The following is a 24,122-nucleotide window of genomic DNA, read 5'->3' on the forward strand; positions in this document are numbered from 1 at the left end:
GCACATTTGTTATTAACTACTTTAACGAAGATTTTTAAACGTCTAACAAGGCTATTATAAGTTAAAGAAAAACAAAAACCATTGATTTATATAAAAAAAAGGGAAAAACTAAAGTAAATTACTAAGTTTGCTAATTTCTTTTTAAATATTACTGTGCGGAAACATATTAATCACAGTAATAGCCTTGTTTAGTAATGAAATAAACTTTACTATCAAAGTGAACACAAAAACCTTTTTTTGCTGAAGCAAAAAGGTTATAAAATCTAGCGTTGTTTATTTTCTTGGTTTTCAAATCATTCTGGAGTTATATTTTTAACAAAGCTTGAAAAACTTTTTTCAATCTTTCTTTTTCGATCTTCAATGTCTGATTTATTGTACATAAGAACGTATGTCATTAATAAGCTCGAAATAGTAATAGAAATTATGACTTATCTTTTCAATAAGTACCTTATCAGTGGAGGGATATATATCCTTCTCCCTTCCACAAAATCCCTATGGATGGACGAAAATTCCCTATCTTAAAATCCCTGCTCTTGCGCTTCCCCTCTAACATCCTCCACTCCTCGGGCGGGAGCAGCAAGAGCATCTCCTAAGTGGGATCTTCGGAGGAGAGACGTGCTATGCAATCAAGCAACGACGTGTGGAAGCGTGGAGTGGGACGACGTAGCTGCTATGTCCGACTATGTCCGGGAGTACGCAGGGGGCAGGGTACGCCATCCTCATCGTAGAGACGTCGGACCGGAAGTTCAAGTTATTCGGTGAGTGGATTCTGGTTTGTGACGTGAATGAACTTGTCGGGTGTAGAGTATTTTGGCACGTGACTTAATGGGGGGGGGGGTGGCGAACTGCCTGAGTTATTGAGTTGAGTGAACGGAAACCGTTCAAATTATTATAACCAAGATAAGTAGTCGAAAAAACTACTTTATTCCTTTAGTTTACTATAACTACAACTACTTTGTTACAAATGTAGTTAACTACAACTACTTTTTTAAAAAATGTAGTGACTATACAAGCTACTTTGGAATTTAGTAAGAGAACTTAATTTACACCTATGTTTAAAATAGCTTTGAATAAGAAATTGGCTTACATTAAATGTAAGGGAATCATTGCGAATTATTTATTCATGTTTACATGAGCCAGTTTGTTATTCCAAAAAAAATTTTTTTTTTAATTTGTTCATCTCAACTTCAACTTTTTATGCCTTTTTCGACAACGAATATTTAATTTAAGAAATGCGAAACTATCAAATATTTGTAATTTTTTAATTGTTTATTGCTTTTTTATTTCCTCTTAAAAAATTAAATGTTTCACGATTCTGCATTCGCATGTGAAAGTCTTCGTAATGTTCATGTATTGGTTATATTTGATTTTAAATGCGAAATTTCTATCAACGCTCAGCTGCATCCATAGGGTTGCATCCATTTTCATTGCATCCATTGACTGACCAGCGAAGATTTGCACCCATCAAATTTGAAAAATTAGTTACTTAGAGCTGTGTAATTATTCTTGACTAACGCTAAAAGTATTTTCTGAGATCGCTACGAACAACTGTTTTTTTTCTTCTTTAATTTATTTTTATTTGTGTATTGCATTATTCACTTCACTACTTTGAAAAAAAATAGCACCCTACACTATAAACTACGAAAAAAATATTTTTTAAATAAACTATAATGTCAGTAGTATGTTTATAGGTTTACGAGCAAAAATTTTATGATTTAAAATAATTATTATTTTTGTAAGAATAATGTGATTTATCTTTTTTTATCCACACCACAAAAAATTTTTTTTAACGGAATTGAATCCCCCAAAGTTCAAAAATTTCTTATCTAATAAAATACAACGTGAGGGGTGAATGTTACAAAATTGCAATTGAAAATAAGTTTTCGTATTTTTAATGTAAAATGTTTTGGTTATATCTCAGAACTATGTTTTTACAGACTTGCCGTATCTTTTTTCAGAAACTAATAAAATTAAAGAGCTAAAATATTGTACTAGTTCAGTTTTAGATGGACTGTTGCAAAACGATTAAGAGGTTATTTTTTAAATAATTATTAAAAATCGAATTTATCTTGCATTGATCCCCTCAATATTTTGTTTCTTGAATTTGAATAAATCAATCTATAAAAGACTCTGTTATAACAGAACGATTCCATGAGTATGCTATAGCATACTCATGGAAATTTGTGTAAAAAATATGGAGCAAATGTCTTCTGGGAAAACATGCATTTTACAATGACCTTTTCACATGGGCGGTATAGGAGATAAGGAGAGATTCCGAATACTCTTGGATGATAAACATTATACAGAAATAATAATAATTGAAAAACAAAAAAAAGTATCAAAAAGGAAAAAAAAAAGCATGGATAACTAGTTATAAAGAAAAGAACAGCAAAATATGAATCATGATCATAAAATCCCTCCGTTGCAAAGATACTCATTTTCCTGATACCAACATAATGGACATCGTTTGAAACAAATTTAAAAATAATATATTCCCCCCCCCCCTTTCAGGCAGTCAAAATACGAATCTTTTTACTCCCCTGGGTCGATCCCCTTCTTGACAGTAGTTTTAGGGAGACTTTTTATTGAAGACCCTATTACATGACCAACAAATAAAGAAACACTCCATAAAAATATCCTACACAGTGCAAAAAATGCTCAAAATGAAAACTTTTACTGTAATAATTACTAAAAATTTTTGCAGTAAATTTGTTTAAAATAAAATTAATAATCCAGTTTCCGAGGAAAGTTACTCGAAAATGTCCTTATGAGACACGGGGGTGAAATTCTGCAAAATTTCATTTCTTATTTTGTAGCGAAGATGTTATTTAAAAAGATCACGTATACAAATCATTCCTCCAATAACTTGTTAAAGTCTTAGTTAATTCATTTTAATACCTATTATAATAAAGTTTAATTCTTTGTCAATTCATGTCTATATTATTGACGAAATTTCAATCTGCAGAGCGACTCAGCATTATGATAATGAAGTCATCTAGTGTCTCTCTCCGTCTGTTTCTTTTAAAAAATATCTTCTGGTTCACTTTAATGAAGTATTGGAAATCGAATTTCCCAACAATGACTCTTCTGTCAAACTAGTTTCTGTTCGATAAGTTTATTTCTTTAAAGTGAACTTTTTTTTTCCTTACCGCAAAATCGATAGAATAGTATTTTTTAAACTGAAAAATATTTCTTTTGAACTACTCGAGAATAAAATTTTCAAATTTCGCATTGGAAATTATTTCAATAAATTTTACATAAGTCGTATAATAGTTAGAACAACGAATTGCATATTATTTTGTTTTCGTTATTTAAAACCACTTTTTATTATAATAAATAACATTAAAAATGAAGTAAAAAAAAGTATAAAATGACGCAAAAAAACTATGCACGATAAGGATCCCAAACTATCTTTTAAACCAGAAAATAAATGTGTCCAGACTATGAACACAATAAGTATTGTTACCGAGAAGAACAAGGGAGGTATTAAAATCATTAAAAACTCAGTTTATTTGTCTCTCAATAAGGGACTGTACTACCTGCTTCTTTCACTAGGAATCTTCAAGCTAGAATCAACTCGTTTGTATTATGCTCTTATTGACCTTGATAGTTATTTGTTAGTGGTTGGAAAACATTCTTATATTCATTTCTTACATTAACGTTACTTTGAAGCCCCTAGAGCAGCGGTCCCTAATTTTTTTCGGCTACGGAACCCTAAATAATTAACCTTCTTTTGGTGAAATCCCAATTTTATTAAATTTATAAAGACAATTATGAATGCATTAACCAATAAAAGACAGTTTTATTTCTAAAATATTTCATAAGAAGAATGAAATCTTCTATTACTTTTTTTCATTAATAATTTTCAATGAAGTTTGATGTCCGATAATTAAATTCGCACGCCTGGAGCTAAATCTAATCTAGCTATGAGTTTGTTAATGATGTGTATGTGTTACTGTGACTGGCAGAAATGGGTGGTTGTTGACTTCCTCCGGTGACTGTAGACAATCACATAGTTTCTTTAATAAATGTCCGAAATATATACTAGGTCTAGTTAAGTGCCCGATACACATTTGCCCGATATGCCCTACAATCAAAGTTGTTTCAAGGTCAAGTGTCACTGTCCAGTATGCATTTAACCGGTACTCGGAGCACTGATGTTTCTACTGATCTATCCTCAGCAGATATTAAAATATAGAATAGATATAATAATATCAAGGAATTAATTAATATCAAATCGGATATAACAAATAGTTTGAGTAGTTACCACCATTTTTCGCATTGTTACACTCTAAAACAGCGTTTCCCAACCTTTTTTGTACCATGTCCCACCTAAGCCTTTCTGAAATTCTTATGCCCCCCTATGTAGCATATACATAATTTTTAATATTAAAAAAATCGAATTGTTCACTTAAGAAACTTAGGAAATTTTTAGCGAAACAAAGTAAGTAAATTTTCGGAACATATAATGAAGAACTAAAATTCAAATTCGAAATAATTTTAATAAATATTTTTCTTTAATAATTTAATATTTTAATTAAGTGAGATTCTTGCCCTTGATGCTTGCTGCGCGTAGATTTTATCTTAGGTTCCAATTTGGTTAGCCTCAGTCTCAAGTCTTCCCGTTATGTTATATCTAGACGATTTTTTTTTTTACCAATGAAATCATTTACTGCACTAAATCCACATTCAGCTAAATATGAAGATGGAATCGGTAACAATAGTTTTCTTGCACATTTGATTGAATTTGGGTATTTGTTTTCTGTTTCCTCACGAAGCCATGCCATCACTCCTTTCATAATAAATAAGGTTTTAACTGGCTCATCATTTTGCATTTCTGCAAGTTCTTCTTGATATATTTGATATATCAGACAAATCCACTAACATGAACTGCAATATCCATGTTGGAAAATAAATTTGTTTTAAATCAGAATATCTTTCTTTTAAATCAGCCGATAGAATTTTCAGATCATCGACAATAACTAGTGAAGCTGTATTATTTACTTCACATTTTTGGAGCCAATGAAACTGTTCAAAGTTTTTATTGTTAATATATTTCTGACATAACTCAATAAGGGTAATGAAGCCATATATCTTCGCTTTTGCATCAACAAGGTTTTATTTGTTCCTTGAAGTTTCTTATTTAATATATTCAGTTTTTCAAAGATATTGACTAAATAACTCACAAATGCTTTACCATCGACTGTAAACTGATACTTCATTTCAGGTTTGTCACTTAAAAAATCCCTCAGTCACGTAATATTTATTGACCGCAATTATTTAAGAATTTGCTTTTTTCTTTCGATTTTGTCACCGAAATCTCGCATTGCATTTAAATGGCCCAGAGCAAAAGGTTTAAACTCAGGTCGAGTCCATTTTTGAATTGCCCCCCGGTGGGGCGTGGGCCCCACGTTGGGAAACACTGCTCTAAAACGTTTTACAGAGTAGGGAAACATATTTCTTTATCAACGAATTTATTTCTTATTATTTTATTTTGATTTGAAAAGCGTGCTGCGAATTACTAATGCAAATTTGTATAAATGCTTTCAAAATTTATTCACTACGTTACTAAAAGTTTTTATGTTTAATTCAATTATGGTTATTAGAATATGCATGGTTAGACAAGAAAATATAAAGGAGAAAATCCAACGACTAAATCAAAAGTTATTAAGGCGTACCTAAGTGTAAGAATTCGATTTGCATTTTAAAACAATGAAAATGCATTTAACTTGGAATAAATTTCACCCAAAACACTATTACAGCTGCATTCAGAATATATTTATAATGTTATAGTTTTTATTGTATATTTGTGATATTACGAGAATATTTCCACTATATACTGAAACATTTTCACAGATATATTTACGATATTTTTTCTTATCTAAATTATTTCACTACAGTTTTTTAAAATGCAATATGCGCGCGATTTAGCTCAGTATCCATATGTAACTGATAAAATTTCAAAATTAAAATAAACTAAAAACTAAACAGTGAAACTAATTAAGTTTTAATAATTAATAATGAATTTATTTTTCGAATAGCCTTTGAAATTTTTCTGGCCCTTTACAACAGCGATGTTATTTGAAAGTAAATGAATAAAAATAAACATTTATTTTTCTGTTTCTGAAAGAGGGTTGTGCTGTTGGTATGTGTGTGTGCATGGGGGTGGGGGCTGCATACTGTTGAATAGGAAATTCTGAAAAGTTTTTTCAGATCAAAACAGCAGCAGGAGTTGGAGGCGATCAATGACGTTGTACCGATTTCAACTTTTGGCTGCGAAAAGATCGCTGTAGCTGCTGGGGCGGAATTCTCTGCATTTTTGTTCTCTTCCTTTTCAACCAAAAACTTTTCCAAAATTTACGTGAAAAGAATACTTCTGTTGTGGCTCCCGGAAAGAGAGTTTTCCTTTCAAAACTCCGGCCGGAACTAAAATCGTGTTGGATCACGCAAATGTTCCACAATCACGCTAGGGTTCGTAAACATCGAATTTTATGCTCCGGCGAATCCCTCTCATATTTGTGAAGGACGAAAAGGCGATGATTTAAAAATAAAAAAAGACAAAGAGAGCTGGAATTCGTAAAATAGTTGAAATTTTTCTTTTTCTTTTTTTGAACTTGAAAAAAAATGTGTAAGCTTTAAGAGCCAATTTTGAAAATCAGACTAAAATTTAAAATTTTGATATTTGTATTTTTTGATTGACTTGATTTTTTTATATTTATTGAAGAAGGTTATGAAAAATGAATATTGTGCAAGTTTGAGTTCCTAAAATATTTTGTCCTTCTCTGCAAAAAATTTAAGTTCATTTCTCTATAGGTGAAATATAAGTATATGCTTGAAGGAGTTTATCTAAAGAAAGCAACAACTGCCCAAAGTTTTGTTTCACTATTTTTTTTGGTATATCGCTGCCTTACTAATATACATGCACTCGTTTCCATGAGGCATTGTAACTTCACAAAGTTATGCTCTCTCAAAGTTAGTCAAAATTCAGTTTTTGGCATTTTTCTGCCCTTAAAATCTTGATTAATCAACATTTCCTTTGTTCTGAATATTGAAGTTCACTATTAATACAAGTTCTGTTATGAATGCATTTAGTAGATATGGACATTTAAACTTTCAAAAAAAGCAACATTTTAATTTTTTTTTTATTTAGCTTTTCTCAAAACAGCATAGTCGCTCAAAAAAACTATTCATATTATCTTGTAAGTAATGTATCTACTGACACGTGGAAAAAAATCAATGGGACTCATTTTTATGAAGAAAAAACCGATGTTGCACATAAATCACATCATTCCTCCTATTTGAGACAGTAACGATAATTTTCAAAATGAGCTAAAATAAAGAGATTTTCTAAGAATATCTGTAATTTAAAGATATAATTATGGTAGAAAAGCACTGAGACTTTCATTTGCTCATATATTTAGCCTCCAATTTACTGATTTTGTTGTCAATCCAAAATGTTATTAAGTGAATACCCATGAAGCAAATATGTATACCTATAGGGCCTATGAAAGTATTGTAACATATTACCATGAAAATTGAAAATCTTTACTGAACTGCCCCAACTTTTATAAACAGTGTGAAAGGATATAAATTCTTTAAAGTAAATGTGAGATTTATTTGATTAAATTACAAATTAAATTACTTATTTGATTAAATAGTGTAATATCTAATGATATGTATATATACACATATATATAATGATAATATTTGTAACTTCTGAAAAACTCAGTGAGCAAATTTTATGTAACTATTTTTAAAAGGTTAAGCTTTTCTTACAAGAAGATATTTAGATTTACATGACAACAAAATTAATTTTTGCTAGACATATTTAACTTTAAAAAAACAGCAAGATCCAGAATTCTGCCTGTAATTGAAACCGATATACAGAAAGAGATGGTCTGAAGGTCAACATGTAAAATTCAGCATTGTATGCTAAATCTGAAAAGGGAAACAAAGACCTTTTAACTAGATAAAATCCCTAAAGTCCATCAGGAGACAGTTACAAAACAAATTATTTTATAATCAGGTAGATAATTATTTTCAATTACAATTTATTAAAATGTTATAGATAACTTGTGTAAAGAAATTGTGTAATGGTTATCTCAGTTTTAGATACCTTATTTTAAAATCTAGCCACGTTATTTTGTCAGAATGCTTCTCTTCTCTGGTTTATTAAGGGGGAATGCCTTCATTGAAACCGCAAATGGTTATAGGTCGTAAAAATAAACTTACTGATTCTTCTGTGCGTTAGGTATATCGTATTGTGATTACAAATTTTGGTGTCAATGAACACCAAAAATAGTGATAACTGCAAATGAAGTGAAGTGAAATATTTCTGGCTCTGTATGGGTGTTTGCTAACACTAAGAATTATCTCTATTGTTTCCTATTTTTTGGTGTTTGGATACTAAAGTTACTTTAAAGTTTTTTAGTGACTAACAATTTCTGTAGCGTACCGACTGATTGAAAAGTGTAACTTCTTCAGTTATGAAGGTTCCAATTAGCTTATTCAAATTAATAAATGACAATCATTCTATCAACAAATACTGCAAATGAAAAAATTTAAGCTCGTTTACAAGATATCTGCTGCTAATAATTTAGCTCGTTAACTTAAATTCTATACGAGTTTCAAGAGTCAAAAGTAAGAACAGAAATATCAACGTAACATTTTGAAGAAAAAAAAATGTTGCAAATCGTTAAATTAATAAACTAGTTCTAACTATTTTAGATTACTTGATTAAAAATGGATTGACTTTAAAAAATATGAAAATGACCCTAAAAGTCGATATTTTTAAGCGTTTAAAATAGATGCTCATTCTCAAGACGTGAAAGAGGAAGTGATTTAAATTACAAAGCGTAGATTTAAAATAGAAAATAAATGTGAAACCTCGGTTGCACTGAAAGTGAAACAGAAAAATAATGATAAAAAACTTAGCAGCTTTGTTATTTGTAAACAATACGACTATCTCGATTCGATTAAATTATATAATTAACAATTTTTAGGAGGGAAGGATTATTTCTGAGTCGGTTCTGGAAGTTAATGAAAATCACCTAATGAAGTGGCTGAGTTTTATGGTCTGGAGAATTCTTTTTCAGAGGAAGTTAATGTTCTTTAGGCCAACCATTATCGAACAGCTATAAAATACCACATAAAGTCTGCACCTGTGCCTTCCGTTTTAAGCTATAGAAAATTGGGAAATAGTATACTTTATTTTTATTAGAAATTTATAGCCTGTGCTGCGTTATTTTGTGGTGGGTCTCATGTATTGATTTATATTTTCGGAGCATACATGAATAGGATTGGAAACAATGCTTTAAAAATGAATGCTCTTTTGAACTGAATAAATCAATGGTATCATTTTAATATTACTTAAAAAAGAAATGAAGTTTAATAAAATAAAGTCACTTTCTCAATTGAATTAGAGCGCAAATGATCTAATTATTTAGAAGTCAGAGTTATTTAATTTTTGCCATATTTAAAGCAGTCTACAAACTGATTATTCGATTCATTAGGTATCTTTATTAAAATTCATAAAATGACTCAAACCAGTGTAAGTTCATGCCCGTCACGCTTTGATGTAAGTTTATTAAATTTTAAATGTTTTGATTTAACTTACACCCTTTAAACAGTATACGAGAGCTCGATTTGGTGATAACTTGAAATTAAGCGTTCTTTCTCACAAATTTTTATTTGTTTGGTTGTTTAATATCATATTCGGCGAAATATTACACCTCGGCTTTTACAATATATTCAGACTATCCATTTCGAAGAGAAGACTGTAGTGAAAGAAGTGTTTTATCAGACACATAACATCTGGCGTCATCATTTGTTTAGAAAGTATGATGGTCTACTCTAGAACATGGGTCGCCAAACTTTTTTGATCATGGACCCCTTTATAATTTTTCGAAATCTCCATCGACCCCCATGAAACTAATTTTCTGTTAATTAAAATAAAACTCTATTAGATACTGTGTTTGTACATTTATTTTACAATTTTAAGCATTTTTTAGAGTAATAGTACATTGTGTAACAATAGTTTTATGAAAAATATATTAATGTTGAAATTTAAATACCTTAATATTTATTTAATAATAAGTAACTATAAATAAGTAGAAATAATAAGTAAAGTAACTACAGATTTATTGCTTCTTAATCAATGAGATGGGTGTGCCCTGTGTTTTATTGCAAGGTTCGCTATATTGGGCTCAAAATTGGTCAATTTTAATCTTAAATCCCCTCGAAACTCCACATTTAATTTATAACTGTACGTAGTTAAGATTGAATTTACCGATTTGCCCCTCCGATTCGGATCGACCCCCATTCGACCCCCTGGCCCAGATCGATTCCCGCTTTTGTTAAATAGACCCCTGGGGGTCTATATAGACCACTTTGGCGACCTCTGGTCTAGAATCTAGATAGATGGACTAGTTCTCAACGTGGGCGCTTTCCAGAGCAGGTTCAGAAGAAATGTCGAGGTTTTGTGGTATCTAGGATTCAGTGAATACTTAAACTTAATAAGCAATAAAATCTTTGGAGAGATCTTACTCAGCAAATTTTTACAGTGTTGCATTTAGAAAATTAAAAAAAAATGTATTGTACCATGATTTAAATACGAAATACTTTTTCAAACTTAAACACATAACTAGGAAAAAATAATTAATCTTGTCTTAAATATCTGTCAAATTAAATTGAATTCAAATGAACACGCAGCCACTCGAAGTTTAAATGATCTCCTTTCTTATGTGTTACCAGCATTACTGTCAACAACGCTTTCAGGCAATATGAGAATTATTCTATGCTTTAAAACATAGCATGCAATGACAAATGTTCTTTAGGCAGTTTGATAGTGCATGCAAATCACGGAAGAGAATTATCATTTTTTCTTTGCTTCCTTTTTTTCTAAATATATATTACTAAGTTGACAAAAGAACAATTCATTTATTTAATAAAAGTTTTTTCGCGAAGAAAAGGTTTTAAGCTTTGTTTTAATCAATTTAGGCTTTTTTGGTTATTAATTTTCGATTCGGAAAAACTGCAGCGTAGGGGCAATAAGCCCTTTACTTTTAAGACCAACAGAGTGAAGAACATACAAAGAAATGTCCCATTAAAAAAAAATCAGTGCAGAGAAAACCGTATTATGGGCCTTCAAAAACAACAGTGTAAAGAATATCGATATTGAGGAATGGACCTTTAGAAAATCAGTGTAGGGAATACCGGGTTATTGCTCTTAAATTTCCAATTGTAATCTCTTCTCTCTTGTTTATCTTTGAGGCAACATCTCTGTTTAAAACAAGGCTTCTGTCTTAAATAGGGTGCCCTACTTTTCTCGTTTTATGTTGTGCATCATCTTTAGGAGAAGAATCAATTCTTTTTCAAATGAGAACTCTCCCAAACGATCATTTACCTCTTCCACCTGAAATAATCACCGATTTTCTACGGAATGAACATTTCCGAAAGTTGAATTAACCACAGTTTTGTTACCAAACACAGCACAGCAAAGAGAGAGTTAGCCATCGATCGACAACAGAGAAGAGTTTAAATACCGCTATCTCTTTCATAAATGACTTCCGCTTTCCCAACACACTTCCGGTCTTTCCACAAGATACTCTTTCTAATCGATTCTATATAAATAAAAAAAGTAAGCATTACCTGCATTTTATAACGTGGATCAGCGCGTTTTGGTGGTGAGCGCAGTAAATTCATTAATATTATACAAGTTACGTATGATCAAATTTTTTATAACCTATCAGACTACCCGTATTTTTTGTTGACTTGTTTTTCCTCAATAAAGTTTAAATCACTTCAATTAAAGTAAATAATCAATAAATCGGTATTTATCAACACTGAGAAATCATAAACAAAAATCTAAAGGAATCTATCGATACTTATCAAAATAATAAATAATTCATATTTTTTATTATTTTTTTTTTGTTTCTTGTAATTTCTTGCACTTCACAGTGGCTTTACACTATAAGATTAATCAAAAATACATATTGTAGTCAAAAATGCGTATTGTAATATGTAAAAATAACTGTTATCGCTCATTTCGGTATTATTCGGCATTGTTCACGAGAAACTCGAGATGCTCCTATAATTAAATACTTTTCTGCGGTAGTTATACATTTCCATAGGCCAGAAAAAACGTTTTACCGAAGTTTCTATATTAAATAACTATATTTGTTCATTTGGTATCTATTGATATCTCAATGCAAATAGAGCTAATTCTTCAATACTAGTAAAACTAACAACCAAAATTAATTAAACACCATAGGAATCCATCATATTTTTACGGTTTCTCAAGACACGAATAATTATTTTTTGTCCATCCATTTTGCTTTATAGTACATAACTTTTATCTTGACTTCAAAAAACGTTTATTTCATAATTAATTAATTTTATAAAAAGGAGAGTGTCCACCAGCACAAGAGTGTTTCACAACACGGAGTGTGGTTGCCACCATTTTTGGCACTGAGATACACAAAAATTTGAAGGAATCCATTTAAGATCACTTTAAAAATAAAATTACTTCGTTCATCACACTCAGCCCAGAAAGAGTAAATAGAGGAATATCACTAAAAGAATACGAAAAACTAAAAGGATATGCAAATAAATTTATATCAATTTTAATAGTTTCCGAGTTCCTGAATTTTCCTTAAAAAATCATTTTGAAAAAAAAAATGTTAATAAATTTGCGAGTGTGCGTGAAATATCTAGTTCTTTTCTTATAATGGTTCTGTATAATTTTAACTTTTTGTACAAACATCTATTTAAGTTTATTTCTTCAATTTTTATGTTATTGCGTGAAACTTTTTTTAATATAGCTGGAATGGCGCATACATAACTTGAAATATATTTTTGAAATAATATCAATACTTTTCGAGAACTCGGTGAAAATTTTAATGAGAATAATTTAGAATTACTTTTTGATCTCTGATTTAAAATTCTATTTCTTTTGATAAAAAAAAATAATAAATCGAGATTTGCTATAAGAAAAATTCTTTAGCTGCCATGACTCATAAAATGAATTGTAATACACTTTCATCAAATAGGATGCTTGTGCATGGCATAAGAAATATCACTTTAATATCACTGAAATAATGCCTTCATTATTCGAGAAAAATCTATTCAAAGTTTCATTGCAACAATGCAGTATCATTTATTTGAATGACCCACCGTTGTCTCGTTATTTTCTTTAAAACTCGTAATATGCACAAGGTTATTCATAAACCCGACTCTAACAACACATGTTTATTTTAACTTTACATCCTTGATTTAAATAAAAGAAGAGGAAAAAATATTCTTTCCTTTCACTTGATTATTCTGTCACAATTTTCAAAGAAAAATTGGCTTCTTTCCCCTTCTCCCTTTTTCCCCCAACTATCTCTCGAAGACAATTTTCATTATATTTAATTAAAAGCTTTTTTTCTCACTTTCTTTGGAGTTTCTTTTTTCTACGGTAGTGGTTATTGGCTTTTATAAGCAACTTAGGCTCGAGGTGACATTATTCCTTGCTTTGTCACCTCCACATTTTTTATCTATATGTTTTTTGCAAACAAATATATAAATAACACAATAAAGAAAAAAGAGATTTAAAAAAAAAGACAGATTAACGAAGAAAATTGAGATATAATAAAAGCAATAATAAAAAATAGTAAAAATTGTAAGTTTTGTAGTTCTAACAGAAGGTGCTATGTTGCCCCACCATTGAGCTTTCCTCGGCATATTTTGATTTTCTAGCTGCTGGGAAAGTTTTTCCCAATACATTTTATTCGAAAGCCTTTTAGTATTTGCATTTGAAAGCAGAAAGTAATAAGATTTAAGATAAAATACCAAATTCTAAGAAAAATAATTTATATTTGTTAAGAAAATAAAAAACTGTCTGCATCGTTTGTACCTTTGGACCAGTTTAAAGCATGTGCATCAGGTTCAGTTAGCACAAATATATTTCCCAATGGACTTTGCTACTCCCAATGTGTAAATAAAATGAATGTTCTCATTAAAGCTATTCATTTTTTAAAATATTTCTATAAAATATTTTTTGACATTAAGTTTATGATTTATTTAATTCGTTTTACCTAATGCAGGCTACTTAAAAATTTGATTTTAATTGTATCAATATCCATATACTAACAAATGAAAGAGTGTTATTTGAGGAGCAGCATCCAATGGTACCAACTTTAGGGTGGAACAAAACAGTTCCTGTACCTCGAACCAATTTTGTAACAATGTATAACTGACTATGTTCTTAAAATATTGTCTGAGTAGCCGACTGTCGCGGAGGACTTTTTGATGGAACTAACCCTCATTTGCGTTACATGGAGAGGAAAACCACGAAAACCTCCCACAGTTAGCTTGACGCCAAGAGGACTCACCCATGATCCGTCTATCACTGAGGATATTCCGAGTCAGCACTGTGGTGGATGCAAGCCGGATGCAGAATTCGTACTGAAGAACCATTGCTAGGATTCGAACCCGATTCACCTCATTGATAGGCGAGCGTTCTATCCCCTGAGCCATCACGGCTCAACTTTCAGCAGACTTTCCTTCACACTTACTCATAGAAATCGACACGATCGGAATCGACTTTGATCAACAAGTTTATTTGAAGAAAAAAATAGATTTCAGAAGTTTAAAAAATGAAAATGAAGGCTTCTTAAAAACAAATATCGGTCCCTCATGAACGATAACTTTTACGTTAGGACTTTAGAAAATCGATTTCCTGGAAGCGCCTCATTTAAAAAGCGACACTATAGCCCAAAACTTTTCCCATTAAATAATTTTTCATCGTTAAAGATATGACTCCAAAGAGGCTATTAAACCAGCCTTCCAAATACTTTTTTTACTGTCTAAGTATCGTAGATAAGTATTCAAGAGCATTGTACCGTTGGTTGTAGTATTTATCAAACCGTTAAAAGAGCTGAATCGTTCCTTCAAAAAGTTTTACGTTTTAAAATTTTCTAAAAAAGAAGCGGAAAATGAATGAATTCTTTTTTTCTTCTCATTAAAACATATCTTAGTCACAAACTTTTTTTCATTCTGCCATTATTCGAATCAAAGGTAAAAATAATTTTTTAAGAATATAAAAAATTTGAGGATGAAATAAGCAAAGCGAATAAGTAAATGAAATAAATAAAGTAAATAGTTTGTCTTATCCCTTTAACGTAATAATTAAACGAGTTAAAAGAATTCAAGAAAATTAAATTTTACATTCAAGTTTTACTACAGATATTATTCCTCCTGTTTCGTGTGCAACATAAATACAAGCCCAATCCAAAATGGCAAGTGTAGAACTAAATGGGTCTTTAGTTAAAAGATTTTAAAGCATTGATTTAAATTCAATGGATTTCAACGTTGACATTTATATTCATACAAATCTTCAAATTATCCTCTATTTTATTTATTATTTTAAAAAGTAATTTCCGCACGCTTTGGGTGCCACGTGAAAAGAACATGCATTTTCATCATTCAGTCCAATTACAACAAATGCATGAACTTCTTTTACGTTAAACAGTAATGTTTAAATAAGTATTCTTATGAAAAACTACTTTCTCAATAATGTTCTTGCTTGTTTTCATTGGGGTGAGACACCATGTTGCGGGCATGACTTGTATGACCCATGAAATAATAACACAAATATTTACAGAACAGTTTTTTTTAATTAATATGTCAATGAATGATGCAGTATAATAATAACAAAAGAGCCGTATTGGATTAGAAGATAAAGCGTTCGCCTTCCAATGAGGTGAACCGGGTTCGAGTCCCAACGATGACAGGTCGATACGAATTCCGCATCTGGCTTGCACCTACCACAGTGCTGGCGTAAAATATACTCAGTGGTAGATGGATCATGGGTTCGAGTCCCCTTACCGTCAGGCTAACCCTGGGAGATCTGTGTGGATTTTCTCTACATCTAACGCAAATGTGGGCTCGTTCCATCAAAAAGTACTCCACAAAGGTCAATTTCTCCCGATACTTGATCCAGGAGTTCCCTTGTCTTCTGGATTGAGTTCAAAATGACAAGGCTACGGAGTTGAACATTAGTAGCTGTAAACCCAAAATTGGGTTGGTTGTTCAACGACGGTTATTAAATAGTATCAAAAGGTAATAATATTAATTTTCTTTGCCCTTCATTCTACTGTTGCCGATGTTATTGTTTCTTTTTTTTTTTTTTTTGTTTTTTTGTTTTTTTTTTGAAAAAATCCTGTGTTTTCTTCTCTTTGTTTGTTTTTGTCTTTTCTCTTCCTTTCTCCCTCTCCTGAATATTCTGAATATTTAAGAGAGTATCCTTTAATTTTTCATTCAGGATTTCGAGATCGTTCTCTGCTATTTCTTCTTCTGGAAAAGAAAATGATGAACAAATTGAGTAATTAAAGCACTGAAAGTTCAAAAATACATATTTAACATAGAGTAAATATTTTTACTGAAATAATTTAGAATTTTTAATCTTAGAAAAAAATGATTTGTTAAATTTTAATTTAAAACTCGATATCTATATTTTATGCTAACTGCGTAAGCATTCGAATTCCCAGTGACTGAACACTTCTTAACAGTATCAATTTTTCTTTTTTTTATTCCTTCTTTTTATTTAAATTAAATAAAAATAGCTACAAAATCTGCTCCTAATATAATATTTATTTTAAAAAATTTTTAAAAAAAATGCTATAAAATAACAACATTATACACGTATAAAAATGTTTCTATCACTTTAATTTCAACAGAATTCTTATCTTTTAGTTAATTTTCTTAATCATATATCATTTAAAAAAATACTTAAAATACAAAGTATTTTTTGTGCCTGCATTTTAAAGTATCCTAAATTATTTTTGAATATTAAGTTTCAGAATTTACACTCAAATCAATTTTTCAGAAAAGGTATAAATGTAACTTTTTGTTGTGGTTGTGACAATAATTAAGAGTAAAATTTTATGTGTAACGAAGTATTCAATTTTTAATCTTTGTAACAAAGATTAGTGATCACCCTACTGCAGGCAAAAATTCTCCCAATAATAGCTATATAGGGTAAATCAACCAGTGAAGGAACACACCCCAGTGAATGAACATTTCATATATTTTTCTAAATTAAGATTTTAAACGTTTTTGCTTAGATTGATTGGTAACAGTAGCTTACTACCTAACAATAGGAAGTCATCTAACAATGCATTAGGTTGCCTGGTCATATAGACTTCTCTGGAAAAATGTTTGAATTTGTAAGTATTTGTTCAACATCTTGTTTCGTTGACAAAATTATAAGGTCAGTGTTTGTATGTAGTATCCGTTTCAAGTGATATAAATTGCATATAACAATGCTTTTTTTTCTCACTGTGAAAAAGATAATTCAAAATATAATTATTGAAGTTACGTCTAATTTATTTTAAGCATCATAATATAATCAAGTACTGAGATTAAACTAAAAACTACTAACTCAGTGGCGCGACAGCCCATTAAGAGGGCCAAGGCCGACTGTGCCCATCTCAGTTTTCTTGACCTTGGGCTCTGGGGTGCAGAAGCATATGTTCCGGTCAGGTGGTCAGCCGAACGCGGAACCCCCATTGTTAGTTCCCAAGCATGCTTGGTACTCATTTTATCGACCCACTGAAGGGATGAAAGGCTGAGACGGCCTTGCCCGGCCCAAGGATCGAACCAAGGACCTGTGGCACGACAGCGCTACCGCTCAGCCACCGGGCGTCATGTTTGAATTTGTAAGTATTTGTTCAACACCTTGTTTCGTTGACAAAATTATAAGGTCAGTGTTTGTATGTAGTATCCGTTTCAAGTGATATAAATTGCATATAACAATGCTTTTTTTTCTCACTGTGAAAAAGATAATTCAAAATATAACTATTGAAGTTACGTCTAATTTATTTTAAGCATCATAATATAATCAAGTACTGAGATTAGGGGGTGTTTATTCACTGGATTACCAAATGATGAAAAACCAATGAATGAACAAATGTTCCTTTACTGGGATTTTTTTAAGTTGATGAAAATAAAAGAAATTTTTTAATTTTCTTGTACCTTTAGTCATAGTATACATCAAAATTATGTTAAAAATACAAAAAACAACTTCTAACCAACAGTGAAGGAACAGGCAAGCATGTTCCTTCACTGGCAATAGATTTTCCAGTGAATGAACAGTAGGTGTGAAGTATGATTTCACATGGCTCTAAGATAATTAGTAGTTCTGCGATATAGAGGACACTCAAAATTCTGTTCAATGCTGTATGAATAATTCTTAAAATGATTTCATTTCAAAATACTAATTTAATTGCTAAATTTATGGAAAGAATTATAATCATAATTTATTTATAATTCATCTTCATAAATGTAGTGGTTAGTTCCATCATACGTTAGACAGCTTAATAAACTATGTTAAATGATCGGAAACTAAATAAATATAATAACAAAAACTTGAATAGAGCATTTCTTTGCTGGGCTTTGCAAATAATTAGCTAAATTATTATCCTAATGCGGTCTTTAACGTCATGACGAAAACGGGTGGGAAACATCCATTTAAAGACAGACAGGTGAAAAATGGGTGCTTTTTTTAAGTCGACATCCAATGATAACTCAGTGCAATACAAAGATAATTTCAAAAGGCAAAACTTCCCTTTCTTAAACTGAAAATAATATTCGAGAGTGGTTTAAAGAACTTTAGAAGAATCTTAAGGAGGGAAGTAGTCTTAGCACTCTTTTAGAATGTGATCGCATCTACAATGCGAACGAAACAGGAGTTGAATACTGCCCTTAAACGAGAAAAATCTTTGGCCCTAAAAATTATGAGGATTTATATTCTATAGTTCCTAGAAATGAAAAAGAACAACAGTTTTGGCCAACATTTCAGATAGTGGATAAAAAAAGTACCTTCATTGGTAGTTTTTCCTTACTGAAGAATTCCTCTAGGTACTGTAGAATCAGTTCCTGCTATATATTTCATTGGAAAAATGATTCATGAAGTGAATCAATGACCACAGAAACATTTTACGAATATAATGCAAATGCTTCTTTCTACCTATGACTGATTGAAAATTTTATCAAATTCTTTATTTTGCTTCTTCTGGATGGGCATAAATCTCATATCAATTTGAAACTGAGCAAGTTTTGTTAATCAAAACAAATTTTCTGGTTTAGCTTTCTACCTAATTCTACTAGTGTATTCTAGCCTTGTGATGTCTGGGGAAAAAAGAGTCGTAAAACAATATGTAGAGGTAAATTTACACCCATTTTTAACAGGCTTTTGAAGCATCAACTGATGAAGTTAAAATGCTTTAATAAAATGTGGTATTTTCCCATTTGATGCTGAAAACGTTGACTTTAACAAATGCATGCAAACAGACACAAAGAGTTAATGAGCAAGAAAGCTTATCAACAAAACACATTTTTCGATAAACGAGAACTTCGAGTAACGATAAACTATTTCTCCCGAAGCTTGAGAATGAAATCTCACAAGATATATTGCAAATTTTTAAAGGAACATTGACAGAAGAGTCTAATCTCCCAAATATCTAATAGCCTGTGCTTTTCTAAATATGGAAGAATTTTTTGCAAAAAGAACATTTGGTTAAGTCAGACTTTGGCACTGAAGCTGAAACAACTAATATTGATATTGATTGATATCTTAAAAACTGATTTTGATATAAGTCCTCTTGAGGCATTGTTAGTTGCAAAACAATTCGTTCCATTAGTAATCAAAGTCAGAAAATGGTAAGTACTGCTGAAGACCCACAAGATATAAGTGAATGAGAGATGGATTTTCCTCTAACTTTGAAACACCTTTTCCCATCAATTATCCAGTGAGAAATAGTACTGGAAAATCAGAAGAAAATTCAAAGTTACATTTACATTGGCCAAATATTAAGAAAAAGAGGAAGATCAAATCAAAATAAAAAATAAATAAATTACCCTTCGCATTAACTTCAGAAAAAGAACGAAAATTTAAAAAGACTGAAAGAGCTGGAAAAGAAGTTAGAGCAAAGAAGTGTGATGAGGAGAAAAAAAGATACTTAAAAAGATTAAAAAAAAGCTTCAAAAATATGGGGGAAAAGATTAAACAAAAACGCGATAAAATAGTAATATTAAAACATCATCGGATTACACAATGATAAACATCCATGATTTAAACTCGACTATTAAACTGTGCGAAAGAAAATTAAAAACATTTTTTCTATTCTGTATTCAATCCCATTTTACTTTCCATATCATGACTAAAAAAAAGTAAAATTTTCTACGTTAACTGTGGTTAGATGTTATAATTCCAAGAAAAAATCTTTTTCTTCGACATTTGTATGGCCTATGAATTCCTAAAGAGCATCAAAATTTCTCAAAGAAAAGTGTTCATTCACTGGTAAGAGCTGTTCCTTCACTTGATTATCTTACTAGTAAACATCGTATCACTTTACTCATTTTATTTTACATTGTATCCATACCTTTTTATTTGACTTTATTTATACCTTTTATCATATTTAATAAACTTGTACCTTTTTATCAATAATAATTTTGCAATGAAAGTGTTGTTATGCACTTTGACCTTGGTTTTTAAACTGCTATACCGTATTGTTTGGTTCAGCATGTCCTGATTTGGACTTGGTGTCATTAAGCCCAATCAATCCATCTCATCGGCACAAGGCTCGGAACGCTCGAAAAAAGAAAGCTTGAGATCTCTGAATCCGACAGTGTCTGAAGACTAAAACTGGTGTGGTCACACCTCGATAAAATGTACAGTTTGTCTCTGAGTGTGTCTCTCTTATAATTTCAGAAATGCTTGTTCTATCATCCTGAAATTCAGACTTTGGCAACAATTTCAGCCCCCCCCCCTCTAAAGAATCGTTCAAAAATTTTTAATTAGATCGTTCGCGAGAGACGTTTGACAAATGAAATTTTCTCGTTGGTTTGGAACTAGCCATTGTTATAGGTAGACTGTTGTGTGTGTGTTTTTCCCCCGCAAATATTTTAAAAATAACATTAGTGATGTTTGCTACGTTATAACTCTATTCAATAATTAAAAAATAATTTATAGCAGGTTCTGTAATATTTAATTCTTTTTTATGGGTTGTGTCAGACTAACTCAATGAACAATGTGAACGTGGTAGAATAGGCAGACTATGGCACTATTTTTAAAGTTATCTGAAACCCGTTGTTTGTTTTATTTACAGTTATTAAAACGTGTTTCTATGAAATTTAATAATTTAAAATCAATGATAATCGGGTACTTGCACTTCAAAAAGACCTCCCATACCCACACATATGACGTCAGCGCTAGCTAATCTTTATCAGCAAAACGGCGTATTAAAGTGTCTCTACATAAGTTAAAATGTTAACAAACGATAAGTTAATTAAATACAGAGCCGTATCGAATGAGTTGAAATATAGTTCTTCTACTTAACTTAGATTTATTATTTGCTTATGCCTTTTATTGTAACCGTTATCCTACCTCTCCCGCCTAGCTACCGGCCATCTAAAAGGTTTACTATTGTCTGAAGCCTCCTCTGCCCTAAATGCCATCTACACCTGGCTTCCGCCGATCATATCCTGGACTGTCTTCTCTGAGAAGACATCTACTCTACTCCTCTTTCGGTCTTCGATTTCATTCAGATTAACGGGTTCATAGATCTGGTCTGACTTCGTCAGGCCGGAAGAGGATAAGCAACAATAGTAACAACATTGTAACCGTGATATATTGTTGTTTTGTTTACCTTTTAACTTCCTGGTGTATAATTAGTTTGTTTATGTTCCACCTGGCTTCATGCCTGTCTTTGTGTTAAGTATCTTTGTAAATATAGAGTGAAAGAATTGAAATCTTTGAGAAAGAATCTTTCTGAAATAATTGATTTAGAATGTGTCGCTTAAGAGAATTGATACTTGACGGGCTTGTCTTACTCGAAATAGAATGGAAAGAACATTTGCTAACGTAAGCAAATGCCACGTTTCAGCAACTTATCAGGATAGAGATACCCACACTAAATCATTAGCAGGTGTCTCATTGGGTACTTGCAACTCGAGAAGAAGTGAAGTGATTATGCTGCCTAACCATGTGATTTAAATCAGCTTTAATTGGATGCCTGTAAGCGACGTCATGGATCTGTGTCAAACCTGTTTGGCTTCTGAATCAACAAATAACACGATTTGCCAACAATGATGTAACTTTTAAGTATTCCATTGAAATAAAATACAAGTTGTGTTTTGAAAAACCAAAATTTATGGAAAAATGGTCATAATTCGTTTAGGAGAAACGTAAAAAATTTGCCCTGCTATTATTAGCGCCAAAGATGCTTAATTTATTTCGGTAATAGGTATTTAATGAAATAAAAAAAGGTATCAACTGAAATTCACTATTAATGAAAAAAGGAAATAAAAAATTGTCTTCATTTTATTGACATCAATGATGACGAATTAGTTTCGGTAATAGGTACTTCTAGTATTACGGTAGTTTTAATAGATACCAAGTGTATTATGTGTACAAAGCATTATATAAATATAATGTGTACCTATTCTGTGCAGTTTTAATGTAGATGATGTGAAAAACGGATTTTTGCAGCCCCTAGAAAAAGATAAATACCGGTGAAAATTACTGAATTGTGGCGAATTTTGATTATTAAGAGAGGCAACAGACACTGAATACTTTATTGTTTGAAGAACTATTAAAAACGCATTTTACTTAATTTAATAACGTGACAGCTTCGCAAAAGGGCAAATGAATAATAACATATTCTATCTTTTATAATAATATATTCTTTCTTCAATAACTTATTCTATCTTCAATAAATCATTCTAACTTTATTAATTGTGTTGGGAATATCTCTGTGCATAATTTCGATGCATTATTCACAAAAAATACTGGTTTATAGATTTTTTTTTGTTCTGTACTCCCCTATATATTCATTTAGTAATTAATAAAAAAAATGTAATTCTGTGCCCTTGATTTCATAATTTACGGTAACATTAGGTTAACATAGTTTAATGTACACAGCTTTGCTTTACGCAAGCAATTTTTATTTTACTAAGTTTTAAAACACGATAGTATAAAAACCTACGTAGCAATAGTTCTAAAGAAGAAAAAAAGGACCAAAAAAGTACTTCAATGCTAAAAAGTTAGTTGTTTGCGCTTCTTCCTTAGGAAACAATGCGCACTACTTAGAAAGAAAAAACAAATTTTATTTTAAAACATGAGAGCTAATTTTTATTATAAATGTGAACAGCAATTGATTCGCAACAGGTCAAGCAACATTATGGAAATTCAGTGATGTTATGTCTAATGGTGATTTCATTGTGTGTCTAAAATTCATTGTGAAAGTTAACTGATTCTGATGGAATATATTTGGAAAGGGACAGTAAAGCTACGCAATTCTGTTAACTTGGGTTGAATAAAGATTATTGAAACAAACCACTGCAATGATAATAACAGTACTTGTATAATATATTGAGCAAGTTCTGTATATTTCGTAGCTAAAATACTTCTATAAGTTCTGAGGTTCCTAAAACGGAAATATGAAGTTTTTGTGATCCTCACTTCTGCTAAAAAGAAATAGTTTCTTCAGTTTTTAATTATATTAATGGTTTATTTATTTAGTCAAATACTTCAGCTTAGTTTGTAAAGCCAATCATCACATGCGTTAGCGAATAGGAAGCGGATGATTTCCTTACTTTTAATAAAGATATATTTTAGTTTGTGCTGATTAAATACTCTCTTATACGCCTCGTGGCTTTATCTACCCTCCATAGGAGGTAAGAAAAAAAAATCGTAGAACTGAGTGGAAATGATATTAGTTGGCGGGTAAACGAATGAAAGCGTTTTGACACGTTAACTATTTCAACTTTAAACAGGCTTCGAAATTATATTGTGTCCTTTGGAGAGTTTTTACCTGTATACTTAGTTCATTTTTTGGTTTACAAATAGAATTAGTGTTTCTGTATTGAATTTGATTTCATACTTTTATGTATTTTTCCCAAATGAGGTCGACAAATATAGACTTGTTTTATTACGCAGATGTCAAATCCTGTGTTTCTTTTTATTATATTTCAATTTAGTTTTCTATTTCAATAATTTTTAATCTTTTTATAAATTTACTTGAAGGCGAATTTTGGGCCTATGCTGATTTAGCACTTTCGCAAATTTGACTTTGGTGTTT

General features: G+C 30.9%; 1 protein-coding gene across 2 annotated transcripts in view; it reads left to right on the forward strand.

The window, feature by feature from the left end:
• The first annotated feature begins 557 nt into the window (after positions 1-557).
• The window catches only part of sdt (MAGUK p55 family member stardust), a 176,593-nt gene continuing 153,028 nt past the window's right edge, over positions 558-24,122 (forward strand). The window contains exon 1 of one of the 2 annotated variants that reach the window (XM_016049176.4): positions 558-758. In XM_016049176.4, coding sequence (XP_015904662.1) covers positions 683-758 — 76 coding nt within the window. In that variant the 5' untranslated portion in view covers positions 558-682. The remainder of the gene's footprint in view (positions 759-24,122) is intronic. The other variant, XM_071179143.2, reaches the window with a different exon arrangement.

Source organism: Parasteatoda tepidariorum, chromosome 6 (assembly GCF_982258835.1).
Source record: "Parasteatoda tepidariorum strain Cologne lab strain chromosome 6, Ptep-v5.0, whole genome shotgun sequence".
Classification (NCBI taxonomy): domain Eukaryota; kingdom Metazoa; phylum Arthropoda; class Arachnida; order Araneae; family Theridiidae; genus Parasteatoda; species Parasteatoda tepidariorum.